The 15,091-nt window shown below is 38.5% G+C and overlaps 1 protein-coding gene across 1 annotated transcript in view; it reads right to left on the bottom strand.

Moving 5' to 3' along the window:
* Positions 1-4,681: 4,681 nt before the first annotated feature.
* dock4 (dedicator of cytokinesis 4) overlaps positions 4,682-15,091 on the bottom strand; it is a 370,374-nt gene continuing 359,964 nt past the window's right edge. Inside the window, exon 53 of the mRNA XM_059978246.1 lies at positions 4,682-11,735. Within this exon, the coding sequence (XP_059834229.1) occupies positions 11,307-11,735 (429 nt within the window). The 3' untranslated portion in view covers positions 4,682-11,306. The remainder of the gene's footprint in view (positions 11,736-15,091) is intronic.

A 15,091-nucleotide genomic window follows, 5' to 3' on the forward strand; every position in this document is an offset into this window, starting at 1 on the left:
AGTTACCTCAGTCTAATGTGGGGGGGGGGGGGAGAATGGGTCATCGCATCCCTGGCTATAGATTGATTCATTTTTGACCTAATGGTCAAGGGTGAGAATGGCCTCGTATAGTGCTCTTTGGAGCAGCACAGTTGTCTTAGTCTGTTACTGAAAGTGCTCCTCTGTTCAGCCAAGATGGCATGCAGAGGGTGAGAAACGTTGTCTAGAACTGCCATGATTTTCTATAAGGTCCTTTATTCTACCACAGCCTCCAGTGTGAACAGTTTAGAACATAGAATAGTACAGCACATTACAGGCCTTTCGGCCCACAATGTTGTGCCGACCCTCAAACCCTGCCTCCTATATAACCCCCCGCCTTAAATTCCAACAATATACCTGCCTAGTAGTCTCTTAAACTTCACTAGGGTATCTGCCTCCACCACTGACTCAGGCAGTGCATTCCACGTACCAACCACTCTCTTGAGTGAAAAACCTTCCTCTAATATCCCCCTTGAACTTCGCTCCACTTACCTTAAAGCCATTTCCTCTTGTACTGAGCAGTGGTTCCCTGGGGAAGAGGCACTGGCTGTCCACTCTATCTATTCCTCTTAATATCTTGTACACTGCTATCATGTCTCCTCTCATCTTCCTTCTCTCCAAAGAGTAAAGCCCTAGCCCCCTTAATCTTTGATCATAATCCATACTCTCTAAACCAGGCAGCATCCTGGTATATCTCCTCTGTACCCTTTCCAATGCTTCCACATCCTTCCTATAGTGATATTTGACTCCTATAACAGAGCCAGCCTTTCTTGTCAGTTTATTGAGCCTAGTAGGGTACAAAGAGAAGTTGAGAACAGTGAATTGCTCTGACACAGTGGACTCAATAGGTGTAAAAACATCTTTTCTTGTTGCAATCATTGTATAATTTGGTATAATATCTCTGTTCAACCCAAATCAAGTGGTTTGGGGAGACAAAGGGCAGGAATAGCTCAAGAACTGAGCTGGAACTAAAGATAATCTCAGTCTTTTCAATTCATTTTGACAAATTATGACTGACCAGAAACAGGATGGTGTTCACCAACAATTGGAAAGTATAAGAGCACTGGAAATTAGCGACCATGATGGAGATCTGGAATTGTGTATCGTTGACATGTACAGGTGTTCCCCCCCCCTTTCCAAAGGTAGAGCATTCCTATGAAACCTTTCTTAAGCTGAAATGGCATAAAGCAAAGAACCATTAATATGGGAGAAGTTTTCGTAAAAGCGAAAATCCTCTTTGTAATGCAAAAACAGTTTACTAATGTAGGTCTTTTGTAATAATGATGTGGCGTAAAGCAAACATTCATAAAGTGGGAGACACCTGTATTGCAAATTGACTCCATAATTATAATTAATATTGCCAAGAGAAAGTATGTGGATGAAGATGCAAGCACCTAAAGCTACAAAAATAGAATAAAGTGGAATGGGAAAAGAAACTAATTGTAAAAGTATTTTGGATAATGATCATACAAGTTGCTGTGGAACAAAGTCTGACTATCCACATTGAGTTGACCATAAGAGAGAGGGGTTAGATTAATGTTTAAAGAAGTACTTTGTTCCTGATCTGTTTCCAGTTATCTTAGAATAAACTTTGAACACTACAATTATATTTGGTCAAGGGATCATTTCAAACCCATTTCAAGGAGTGGAGCATTATAAAAGGTTCATTCTAATCCCTTGGTTCAATGCCTTCCAACCAACATCCATTCTATCCCCCTTGGTTCAGTCCCTTCTAACTCACACCCATGGCTCTTTACATGCTCTCGATCTCCTCAACAATTTTCAATTCCCTGGCCGCCTCATTTTCATCATGGATGTCCAGTCCCGAAACACTTCTATTCCCCATCAAGGAGGCTTCAAAGCTCTCCAGTTCTTTCTCAATAAAAAAAATCTACCTAGTTTTCCTCCACTGCCGCCACCCCCCCCCCCCTCCATCTAGCAGAACTGGTCCTCACCCACAACAATTTCTGCTTCAATTCCTCCCACATTCTCCAAATTCAAGGGGTAGCCACATGGGTCCCAGCCTGCCTGTCTTTTCATTGGCTACGTAGAACAGTCCATGTTCTTAGCCTTCCCTGGTAATGCTCCCCTACTCATCCTCCATTATATTGATGACTGCATTGGTGCTGCTCCATGCACCCATGCTGAGCTGGTCAATTTCACCTCCAACTTCTACCCTGCCCTTAGATTCACTGGATCCATTCTGACACCCCCCTTCCTTTTCTCTCTCTCTCTAGCTCTGAAGATGAACTGTCTACCAACATCTTTTATAAACGTACCGATTCCCATTGCTATCTTGACTATACCTCTTTTCCATCCTGTCTGCTGCAAAAGGTGCTGTACCCTTTTCTCAGTTCCTCCATCTCTGCTGCATCTGTTCCCAAAATGAAGCTTTCCTTACCATGACATCAGTGGCATCCTCCTCCTTCAAAGGACAGGATTTTCCTTCCTCCACCATTGATACCCCATCCTCTTCATTTCCCAGACATCTGTACTCACCCAATCTTCCTGGCACCCTAACCAGGACAGAGTCCCTACCACCCCATGAGCTTCTGCATCCAACACATCATTCTCCGCAAGTTCAGTCATGTTCAATGGATCCTACCATCAAACACACCTTTACCTCTCTTCCTTCCAGGCAACACTTCATCTGTGAATCTTTTGGGGTTGTCTGTTCTATCCAGTGCTCCCAATGTCACATTCCCTACATTGGTGAGGCCCGATATAAATTGGGGGACTGATTTGTTGAGCACCTCCTCTCCATCCTCGATAAGCAGAATTTGCAGTGTCCAAACATTTTAATTCCTGTCCCCATTCTTGTTCTGACACGTTGCTCTGTAACCTCCTCTTTTGCCACATTGAGGCCACTCTCACCTCATTATCGATCTAGGCAGCTTCCAGCCTGATGGCATGAACATAGATTTCTCCCTCTGGTATTTTATTCCTCTACCCCTTCTCTCTTCTTTTACTCCCCACTCATTTCTCTTGTATCTTCTCCCCACCTACCTATCACCTCACCTAGTGCCCCTCCTTCTTCCCTTTCTCTCATAGTCCACTCTCCTCTCCTATCAAATTCCTTCTGCTCTAGCCCTTTAACCTTTCCCATCCACCAGGCCTCAGCTGTGACATTCTTGCTAGTCCTCCTACCCTCCCCTAACTTTTTATTTTGGCATCTTCCCTTTTTCTTTCCAATGCTGAAGAAGGGCCCTAGTCTGAAATGCCAACTGTTTATTCATTTCCATCGATGCTGCCTGACCTGCTGAGTTCCCCCAGCATTTGTGTGTGTTACTCTGGATTTTCAGTATCTGCACAATCTCTTGTGTTTACTATTTTATTTCTATGACATTTATATTGCTGTACAATCCTTGGGTCTTAGCTTTTCAAAAGGTACAGAGAAAGGACTTTAAAGAAAGCACCTTTTTGCTCTCTGCTGCCTTGAACCTAATTTTCTGGTACTCGTTGGGTGTAACCTCCCAAAGGATCACGACCTTGTCATGGTTTGGAGGCTTGCGTGCCCCAACGGTCTAGAGAGCTGTGCTGGCTAGAGTCAGGGCTCTGGATAGGGTCACCCATGCCAAACAGGTCAAAGGGTAGTGGTCCACCAATCCTCCAGGTTCAGGGGTTCAGGTCAGGGTTAACAACCCTGAGGGGTCAATCAAAACTGTTAAGGAAACAGCAATGAAGAATCCTTCTACATCTGTGTGCAACAGTATTTCTGATTCTCCACCTGGGACTTACTTGACTGACAGTAAACCGAGAGGAAGCTACCGACATGAAGGAAGCTGTCCACAGCACCAGAGATGGAGGTCCTTCACTGCTGCCCTAAATGCCAGTGGCGTATCGGGCAAAAGAAAAGAAAATGTGACAGTAAGATGAAGGGATGTACATTTGTTATGCAGTTGTGAAATCACTATGGGTTTGATGCACCATCAATAACTCACTCTGAGACGTAAAGGCGAGATATCGGCTTTTATTGACTGGAAGAAGGAACAAGCAGTGAGTGACCACCATACTACATCCTGTAGACTGAGAGGCCCCGGGCTCAGGCCTCAATCGCCTTTATACAGGGGTTTGTGGGAGGAGCCACAGGAGCAGTCAGCAGGGGGCATGTCCAGACAGGTATATGTAGTTCACCACAGGGTTGCAACTTCACTATTCCTAAATATGACTAACCAGAAAACAATCAGAATTGTACCCAGCTTCTGAAAGAAAAAGCAGTTGGCAATGCTCTGTTTTCTTCAATCAGAATTAGCATTCTGTGTAAATTAACAGAAATCCCATTGTAATTTACACAATTCAGCAGAAATGGGGCAGTTTTAATTTGGATACACATTTTACAACATTCCAATTTTATTTTTCTTATGATGTCAAAAAATAAACCACTAGTGTGTATAATGATCATCAGATCTGAAGCTATTGGTCAAGTAAGTTTCTTAATTGGGGCTTTTACTTGAAATATTAAAATGAAAGTTTACGTCTATGAATATATTTTTGCATTTCAATATTCATATTGCAAATATACATGTTCCAAGCTCATTTTTAAGAAAAAGAGAAACTTTAACACTGCTCTATTTTAAAAAGTAATTTACACTGAAACAATTAAAGAATTTCCAGCCAGATCACAATAACTTCAAAAAAAAAATTTCACCACTCAAGTTGGGGATAAAATGTTTTCTTTATTTTCATTCATGAATATTCTAGCATAGTCACCGTGTGCCATCAGTTATCGAAAACGTCACAAAAACCTCATCCGTAAAAAGATGATCTGGCAGCCTTGTATACAACATTCAGAATGCTTGGAAACAGTTGATGGCTACCAACAAAACACTGCATATGGTTATTTATATAAGAAAACAGTGACCCTCGGCAAGTGTACTGAATATATACAAAAATATCATACAAGACAATACTGTAAGCAAGTTTGATACAGTTTGGATATTTTGACATCTTATCAAGATTTAGGAAGCAAAATTAATTGTACAAACATTTTTTAATAAAATACAGTCATTTAGGCTTTCATGTGCTTTGACAACAAATTACATTACCGAAAAGTGATAACTCAGTTTGTTGCAAAAAGGAATCAGAGTTGAAGAGAAATCCAGAACTAGCATTTTAATAAATGCTCAATAAGATTAATGTATTCCTATGAGCTTACATATCATCACTAAACAGCATATAAATACTAAACATATATTAGGAATTTGTTCTTCCAACATTCAATGTTGTAAGTTAATATGGCTGAATTTTTATAAAAACTTATGTACAATCTTAATAGATAAACATTTGGCAACGCAACAACATTCACATTGTATAATTTGCTCTTTGAATATTAAAAAGCTCAATTTGTCAAAACTCCTACAGAATTTTAATTTATATTAAAAACGTAATATTCACTACACTGTATTCTCTTTAATTCCCCCAACTGTTTACCTTTTTTAATAAAATTTTCATACTATTATTTTTGATGTCTTGTACAAAGTCATTGCACAGAAACTAGGCGTAGGATTAAAGATGTGTTGCATCTGCATTCATGATGTAAATTGGTGATGATTTTAACTCATTAGGGCAGCCCTTTGTACTAACTAGTAGCTGGATACAGCATGCACAAAGGTGACCTAAAGCAACTGGAATTTCTCAAAATAAAACTGTTGAAGAATTAGACATCTGTAAATGCACTGCATTCTGAGGCCAGAGTATGTTCAGAACTTTTATGGCAAAGGTACATCCATGTTCTTTTTCAATGAAAAGAAATGAATAACAGCTTTCTGGATCATGGGTCTGGTCAGTGATAGTAGGTATGGTAATCAGGTCAAGGGAGCAGAGAAAACACATATTGAAATATACTGAGCCTCTAAAGAAAGTGCATTTGTTTTCATCTTTATCAAACTAAGCAGTTTTAATACAGTTTTAGTTTAACTGAACATGTATTGATTTTCCCCATACAGTTTTACCAGTGCTGCTACACAAAATTGCACTGAACATCTAATATATACCAGTACTTGTATCCATAATGCATTTTTACAGCAGCCGCGAAAAGGGCAATTAATAGAGCAGTAACATTACAATTAGTTTATTTTACATTTATAAATAACAAATTTAATCAATCCTAATTAAAACATTAGAAATCTTTAATTTCTGTACAATTACAATTTTTGTGTTGCTTATGACCAAAGTCACACTTACATCACTGGTACTCAGTTTCTTCAGAGACAAAGATATCTAAAGTTATTCCTTGTCAGTGAGCAACCAGACCCCTGAATATCTGAGACTTCTCTTTTGAGCTTTATAATTGTCACCAGAACCAGTTAGTTCATTGCTTTGTATGGTATGTGAATCAAAGCACTGGATTAGTGCCAAATAGTAATATGCTGTATATATTTCCTTAAACATTCATTGGAAGATGTAAATACTATGTTTTGCCCAAGCAGATAACCTATTCAAAATTGAAGGACAATGTTCACCATGGATGATTGTACAAAGCAGCAAATAACAAGTCAGTGGACAATTTTAAATTGTTTGCTTGAGATTATTGTATGAAAAAAAGCAGTAAGTAATTATTGGTTTACTCAATGGTTCATTTCACCGATACAAATGCAATGGTTGTTCTGAAAGGATCCCAAAGGGCTCAAAATAATTATCAAAAGTGTTCTATAATCTTCAGTTTGGAAATGGCATTCAGGATTAGTGAGCCATTGTGATCAGGTTATTAACACCAGTAGTTTGGGGATTGTTTGCAAAAGGAATTCATATTCAAGAAGCAGGCAGGAATACAGACAGGACAAACTAAGATCCTAATGATCTTAATTAGTACATTTAAGATTTCCTGCATAAAATAGTATATAAAAAGCAATGTAAATTCTGCCTGACAAGTGTCAAGTGCTTTGAGCAAAAGTTAACCCACATGAACCATGGAAAGTGGTGCACTTGATATTTTGAATAAATTCCACATGAAAGGCAAATTCCGAGTCATTGCAACAGGAGAATGTCTGGGAATGGAAACAAAATTAGGTGAGTGGTTAAAAAATGCTCTACATTCATCAGGTGAGATGGAAATACTAAATATTTGTCAGGTATGCTAAGTGTTACTTCTAAAATTTGGTTCTGAAACAAAGTCAATACAATCAAATTTTCAAAATAGGATACTATGCAGATGTATCAACTACATTCTGTAGAGATTGCACAGGAAAGATGACCCTGCCTTTTTGTCAATGTGGATGCACCTCTCCTATTGACTAAAAGGCTAAAGAAACAATTAGGTGACACTGTGATACCATCCTGAACCACATTTGGGGTTTGATACAATCTTGTGGTTTAGAGGACAGTCAAGAATTAAGCCTGTTGAAATTGGATACAATTCTATGGTGAAGAACAGGAGGAGTTCATTACCAAACTTTTGGATCATTACACCAATCCAAAAGCTTCAAGGTTACAATACAGATATTATTGATTATTGTTGATATTATAATATATTTGGCTATGGTAACTGAACTGTAGTGAGTAACAACAGGGCCTTTGCAGGATAGGGAGCAAAACAAAAAGCAGAATACATGTTAACAAATGGCTCAGTACATAATATACCTGTATGCTGATTTCAAATGGATCAGGTTTTACTTCAAATGTGTCTGAAATGGATTTTCCAGGCCACCGTGAAGACTCTGATTAACTACATGATCAGAAATGTTGTCACCAGTAATGGAAATTACTCTTTGAAGTGGCAACACAGAAAATGACAAGAGTGATGCGACAGGCTGCTGCTGACGTCAGCGAACATGAATGGGCACTCCTAGTACCTTCGAATTGCGAACGTCGGCATTGTCGATGGGGTACTCTATCTCAGTGTAGTAGCATAAAAACAAGAGCTATGTTCACGTAGATTCATGCAAATCAAGTTTTCAGCAACGTTTGATAGATGGCAGTGAGCACTGGATTCATCACTTATTTAGGGATATTGAAAGTACAAAGTAGTTATGGTGAACTTGGTAAGTTCCAAAAGTAGATTGAATCAACATAAACGTGGTGCCAATTATACAAAATGGGCTGTTTGCATTATTCTATGAGGTTTCTCATTGTCTACAATTTCCTACATCAGTGACAACAGGCTGCATGCAACACCAATTACATACAATAATAGCAGCATGTGATAGGGAGTGGTTTAACACTGAGATGACTTAAAAGAAACAAAGCAGTTATTTAGATATCTTAGTCTCTGACGATCACATCGAGTATCTGGTTAGGAAAGAAATTATGGCAATACCTGTATAGAATTTTAAAATCAAAAAAGTAGCCTCAACTCGGCTGAAAGCAAAATAACTATTATTCTGGTGCATATTTTAATAAGGTGTGTTTGTGGTCCAGTATCTCCTTCTTATGACATAGTACTATAACTATTACAATTAATGTTAGTGAAAGATACAATATTGTAAAAATCCTCTTCATAATTTCAACATGTACTTGCATTCCAGAAACCACTCTACTGAGAATTGAACAGAAATTCTTCTGTGCCCCATTTTAACATGTTACCTCTATATTAATTTCAGCCTGAAAAATTTCCAAGAAATATACCTTTTAGATATAAACATTCACTTCCCTTTTACACATGTCAAGATGCAGTGGTAAATAGTGGCCTCAGTGCCACTCTGCATCTGACATACAGTTTGTGCTTTTCTAATGAATGTTTAAGTTAGCCCTTTTATCATCTATTTTAAGTTTAATGTAATACAATTCTTATAAACACTAATCCTTTCTGTAAGTAACAACATTTTGAAATCCTGAAAAGAAATTCCACATAACTACTTTGGCGAATCCTCTTGGAATTTGTTTTCAGATCAAAATGTCAAAATATAGTTTATTGTTATTAAATGAACAAGTACTCCAATAGATATAGGGGTTGATAAAGGCCTCTGGCACCAGAATAACTAATCCTTTTATAAAAGTAGCATGCAATCAGAACAGAACTTCAATATACTTTTTGCAACCTAAAAGTATTCAGGTAGGCACCTGATTGACAGAAACTAAACTAAATCTAATTAAATTATTTTTAAACTAAAGATAAAAGGCTCTTCTTTAAGGGGTGAGAAAAATACAATGGGTAATGTAATGTGTAACAGGAAAAGACAGAACATTTCATAAACTTTTGTTTTTAAATTGCACAAATCACTGACCTTTAGCTTAAACTCTTAAGTATGTGTAATGTCAATTACATTACAACATTTCAAGTGACTACTCAGGCTTCAAACTTGTTGCCTCAACATAAAAAATAGCTTCACAATCCTTCCAAGCTAAATCCCATTTCATATCAAAAACATAGACATAACTGTTATCTTGATAGAACAGAAAAATCTTACATGATGTAATATTTTTAAAGAACATGCAAATTAACCTAAACAAACACTTAACACAATCTGTACCCATCTTAGGGCTTGAACCTTTACTGTGTGCAAAATGATCACCATTTATAACAAAATCTAAATATACGTGGGGAAAGGATTGGAGGTACTTTTTAACAGGATGTAAGGAAGTATAGTGAAAGTCAGTATACCAAACTGGTGTATACTTATTCATGTGAATCATCTGTTGGTGCTGTAAATTCTGGGTGATTCTTCATTAACAATATGGTGAGACAAAAGAGCTGCAAGAGCAAAAAATTATTTGCTTTCCTGAAATGCAAACCACTTAAGATATTATCGTAAAAAAATAACTTGGAAATAATCCACATGTGAAGGACAGATCTTTGGAGGGAAACCAAGTTAACAACTCTGGTCAATACTCATTAATCTGAAGAGTATTTTCTGTACTTATTTTAGATTTCCAGCCCCCATAGTATTTTGCTGTTGAATTTGGCTTTGCTGAATGAGGTTTGTGACCTATTGGGGTGGTGTCCAGTTTATTGCTTTTTTTTGTCAAAATTTTCTTTGATGCATCAATGTTAGGCATAACTATAAAGAGGCTAAACATAATGTAATAGAAATTTGTCCTTACGGCCTGTGCAAATGGGTGGTACAGCTCATCCAAAATTTATCTGTGTATTGAAAAGGAGATTAAAATTTATCTGTGAACGAAACAATGCATTAATGGACCTTGGGTTTAGGATACACAACCAAGGACAAACAAGGTTGCTTGCGGATGCCTCTACTAACCAATATCCAAATTATATAGTAGCACAGCTCAGGATGTAACAATGTTGTCACTATTAACTTGTGTGCCATTCATGATTTTCAATGCCCAGTTCCTCCCCAGTCTTGTTCAGGACAGTCCAACAGTACATCTAATCAGACGAGGCCCGGTACAAATCAAAGGGCAACTTTATTCAATGACAAATGAAAGTATGGAGCAGCAATTGTGAACTCATAATGTAAGTGGTATTAATTAATTATGAAGTGTTAGTACTTAAACCAAACACTGCAGCCCCTCGCAATTTGCACAGGTTCTCATTCTGTTCCTCACTAAGATTTCGTCTTGTTGCTTTCTGTTTTAAAGCCTTAATCGCATCGTTCTTTATTACATAGTCAAATTTAAGGTCAGCCAGGGAACTTCTGTTCTGAACAAGTATAATGAGTGAGAAATGAGTCAGCAAGTAAAACTAATGAACTGCTTATTGTTTACAGTCTTGAAGACAATTTGTTTTGAGCTTTATTAAAAACAGCAAGCATAATTTGTATTGAATGTTCTATTCTTTTTCATGGCCACAGCAAAAGTTACAATTATCATGTCCAAGTCCCATACCCAGCTTGACTCATGGGCAACATATTGTATATTTATCGCTGAAAATGTGCAACTGAAGGTTGTAGCAAACATTTGGGCACTAATTCAATTTCTAAACAAAATGGTAAAAAATGAAGTGAGAGAGAGAAGATCTGGGGTAGGAAATTGTGAAACATGAATAAAATAACCAGCTCCTTTTAGAGAAAGACATTATGAGTGTATAAGCTGTGTGTGTATAAACTTTAGTGTACATCATGAAAATGTTAATAGAAGTTGAACAGCACAGTTGCTTCTGCATCAGTTATTCTGGTGAATGATGATTCCAAAACAAAAGGCATGGTGTACATATTAATAGCAGTAATATTGCTTGCCACTGGCGAACTGCTGCAAATTTATTTTTCCCCCATCCTGACCTGTTGTGCAAAACAATTTCAATATATATTTACAGAATCTTTATAGCTAATGGATCCATACAATTGGTCAAAATTGTTTAAGGTGCCCACCTGGATTTTCTTGGTCAAATTACCATTTAGGTTGAAAAGAATGCACGTCTTTTTAAATGTCACAGATGATTTTCTTCTGCTTTTCTATAGCTGTGAAACTTTGCGAGGTTGAGATCGAGGTCTAACAAGAACTTCATCCATTCTGTTTTCACCTTCTGACCTATGTACACGTAATACATGGGGTTTAGGAGGAAGGGCTGGTGGTTCTGCACTGGCAGGAACAGACAGGCTATGAGGTAGAGGAGCTCGACGTCTTGATGTTCCAGTGCTTTGTTCAGCTAGGTTGTACCGTGGTGGCATGCAAGCAAAGGTTCCATTCTCCTTTTTAATTAATTCCTCAGAGCCAATGAAGGTACATGTAATTGTTCCATCAGTCAGAGTAGTTTCAGTTACACTTCCCCTGCTCAGAGAGGAGATACCACTGCTACTACTTCCAGACAACACGGGAGAATTGTAAACTGGCCCCAAAGATTGATAATCGGTAGGTGAAGGTGTCAATGATTGAACAGAACCCTGCAGGACAGGAAGAGAGAACATTAACTCATAAGGTAGATAACACGCACCATACAACTAAGTCAAAGGCATTCTCAAAACACATAGTACAGGTTCAAACAGGTAATTTTTTGTACCAGGATGTTCATGTATTTACACATCTGTTTGATGATGCTGGTGGATGTAATTGGACGTCCAGCATTTGATATTTTATAAATGTAATCTTTTATAATTATTTATATTTAGCATTATTTTAAGCAAAAAGTTTATATTTAGTATTATTTATTTATTTAGAACGTATAGCACAGAACAGGCCCTTCCAGCCTAACGAGCCACACTGTCCAGTAACCCACCTATTTTAACACTAGCCTAATCACAGGACAATTTACAATGACCTACCAACCAGTATGTCTTTCGACTGTGGGAGGAAATTGGAGCACTCGGAGGGAACCAAGGCATTCATGGGGAAAACATACAAACTCCTGACAGACGGCATTGGAATTGAACTCTGAACTTCAGAACGTCGCGAGCTGTAATAGTACCATGCTAACCGCCACACGACTGTGGCACCTTATGTAATAATTTAACTATTTAGAAAGGCGTGCGCAATAATTTGTAGATGAGCATCTGCAAATATTTTCCCACACAGCTAAAATATAAGAGTTTAATTACACCTGTATTTGATGATTTGCATTAGAATAATCAACGGAGAGTAGACAATGTCTGATGTACACGTTTAAATTTAAAATGCTTACATCAGGAACAATAAACATACCAACACCTTAGCCTTAATGGTGGTAGATGCTGTACTAAGCATAATTACTGCAGTAGTGAAATCCAAGTTGATTTTTTTCAAAACTAAAATTACACCTGAAATATTTTAGATATTAATAAAGGTAATATCACAGTTGCACTCAGAGAAGACATAATGGACTGCTTGTCCAAAGTCTATATGAGTAGAACTCAATATAGGAAGGGTGCAATCACTCTGATGGAATTGTACTACAGTCCACCCTATAGCCACTGGGACATTGAGGGACAGAAATGCAAGCGGATTAAGGAAAGGTGTAAAAACAATGGGTTGTTGTCATGGGGGCTTCAGCTTCCCTAAAGTTAACTGATAATTGCTTAATGCAAGAGGTTCAGATGGGGCAGAGTTTGTTAGGTGCATCCAGATGGGTTTTGTATATCAATATGTAGTTACAGAGAAGGGGCTGTACTGGACCAGGTGTTAGGTAATGAGCTTGGCTCAACTTTTGAAAAGGTGAGCAGTTAGGGAACAGTGATCACAACTCCTTAAAGTTTGAAGATAGCTACAGAAAAGGATAGGTATGGACCATGCAGCAGAGAATTATATTGGAGCAGGGCAAACTATGAGAGCATTAAGCAGGAATTCAGAGTAAATTGGGAACAGCTGGTTTTGGGCAATTCCACATCCGACATTTGGAGGTAGTTTAAAGACCATCTACTCAGAGTATAGGACAGGTATGTTCCAATCAAAAGGAAAGACAAGGATGGCAGGATAAGAGAACCTTGGATGTCAAGGGAGGTGATGAATTTAGTCAAGAAGATAAGGAAAAGTATGTAAAGCTTAGGAAGCAAGAACCAAACAGTGTGCTTGCGGATTATAAAGAAGTCAGAAAAGAACAAGAAGAGAATTAGAAAAGCCAGGAGGGACCATGAAAAGTCCTTAGCAAGTAGGATTAAAGAGAAGCCCAAGGGATTCAAAACATAAATCAGGAGCACGAGGATAACTAGCGAGAAGGTAGGGCCTCTCAAAGATAAAGGAGGGAACATGTATTTGGATGCAGAGGATGTGGGTGATGTCCTAAATGAGTACTTTGCATTAGAATTTACCAAGGAGAAGGACACGAAAGATAGGGCGATCAGTGCCAAGTGTATTAATATGCTAGGGCATTTCAAGGTAAATGAGGAGGTAGAGTTAGGTCTCTTAAAGAGCATTACATGGATGTCCTAACAGCCTCATTGGGATGTACATGAGGTTATTGAGAGAGGAAAGAGATGACATTGCTAGAGCCTTGACCAATATCTTTGTGTTCTTTCTAGCCACAAGCGAGGTCCTGGAGGATTGGTGAATAGTTAATGCTGTTCTATTATTCAACAAGGAAACCAGGGGTTATCCTGGAAACTCTAGACTAGTGAGTCTCAAGAAAGTGGTAGGGAAGTTAATGGAGAGAATTCTTCAAGACAGGATTTGTGAGCATTTAAAATACTATGGCCTAATTATGGAGAGCCAGAATACCTTTGTGCATGGCAAGTCATGTCTTACTAACTTGACTTGAGTTTTTTGATGAGGTGACAGGGGTGATCCCTGAAGGAAGATCTGTGGTTGTTGTCTCCAAGGAATTTGACATCGGGCCCTCAAAGGAGGCTCATCCAGAAGATTAAGATGCATGGGATCTGTGAATTGGCCTTTTGGATTTAGAACTGGCATGCCCATAGAAGACAGGGTAGTGGTCAAAGGGACTTACTCTAACTTTAAGTCTGTGATTAATGGTATTTCAGAAGGACCTGTATTGGGACCTCTGTTGTTTTTTGGTGTATATAAATAGCCTGGATGAAAATGTAGATGGGTGAGTTAATAAGTTTGCAAATGATATAAAGATTGGTGGTGTTGTGGATAGTGCATTAGACTGGCAAAGAATACAGTGGGATATAGAGCAATTGCAGATATAGGTAGAGACAGCAAGTGGAGTGTAATGAGACAGTACACTGTTAATAGCAAGATAACAGTGTTGATGAGCAGTTGGATTCTGGGATCCAAATTCATAGCTCCCTAAAGTGGCCGCACAGGTTGGTGGGGTGGTTAAGAAGGCATATGGCATGCTTGCCTTTATTAGTTGAGGTCTTGATTCAAAAGTCAGGGAGTTACGTTGCAGCTTTATAAAACACTAGTTCAGTCAGTATTGGAGTATTGCACAATGCACACAGTTCTGGTCACCCCACTATAGGAAGGACGCTGAGGCTTTGGAGAGGGTGCAGAAGAGGTTCACTAGGATGCAGCCTGGATCAGAGATCATGTGCTCTAATGAGAAGTTGGAAAAGCTTGAGTTGTTTTCTCTGGAGCAGCAGCGGCTGAGGGGTGATTTGACAGAGGTTTAAAAGCTTATGATGGGCATAGATAGAATGCTTTCTTCATAATGGCACTTACGTTCTGGACCCAGGACAGATCCTCTGAAATGACAGCGCAGAGGAAATTAAAGTTGCTGACCCTCTTCACCTCTGATCCCTGATGAGGGCTGGCTCATGGACCTCTGGTTTCCTCTTCCTGAAGTCAGTAATCAGCACTTTCTAACATTGACTGACAGGTTGTTTTCAGGGCACCACTCAGCCAGATTTTCAATCCCCTTCCTATA

The sequence above is a fragment of the Hypanus sabinus genome, chromosome 8 (genome assembly GCF_030144855.1).
Source record: "Hypanus sabinus isolate sHypSab1 chromosome 8, sHypSab1.hap1, whole genome shotgun sequence".
Taxonomy (NCBI): domain Eukaryota; kingdom Metazoa; phylum Chordata; class Chondrichthyes; order Myliobatiformes; family Dasyatidae; genus Hypanus; species Hypanus sabinus.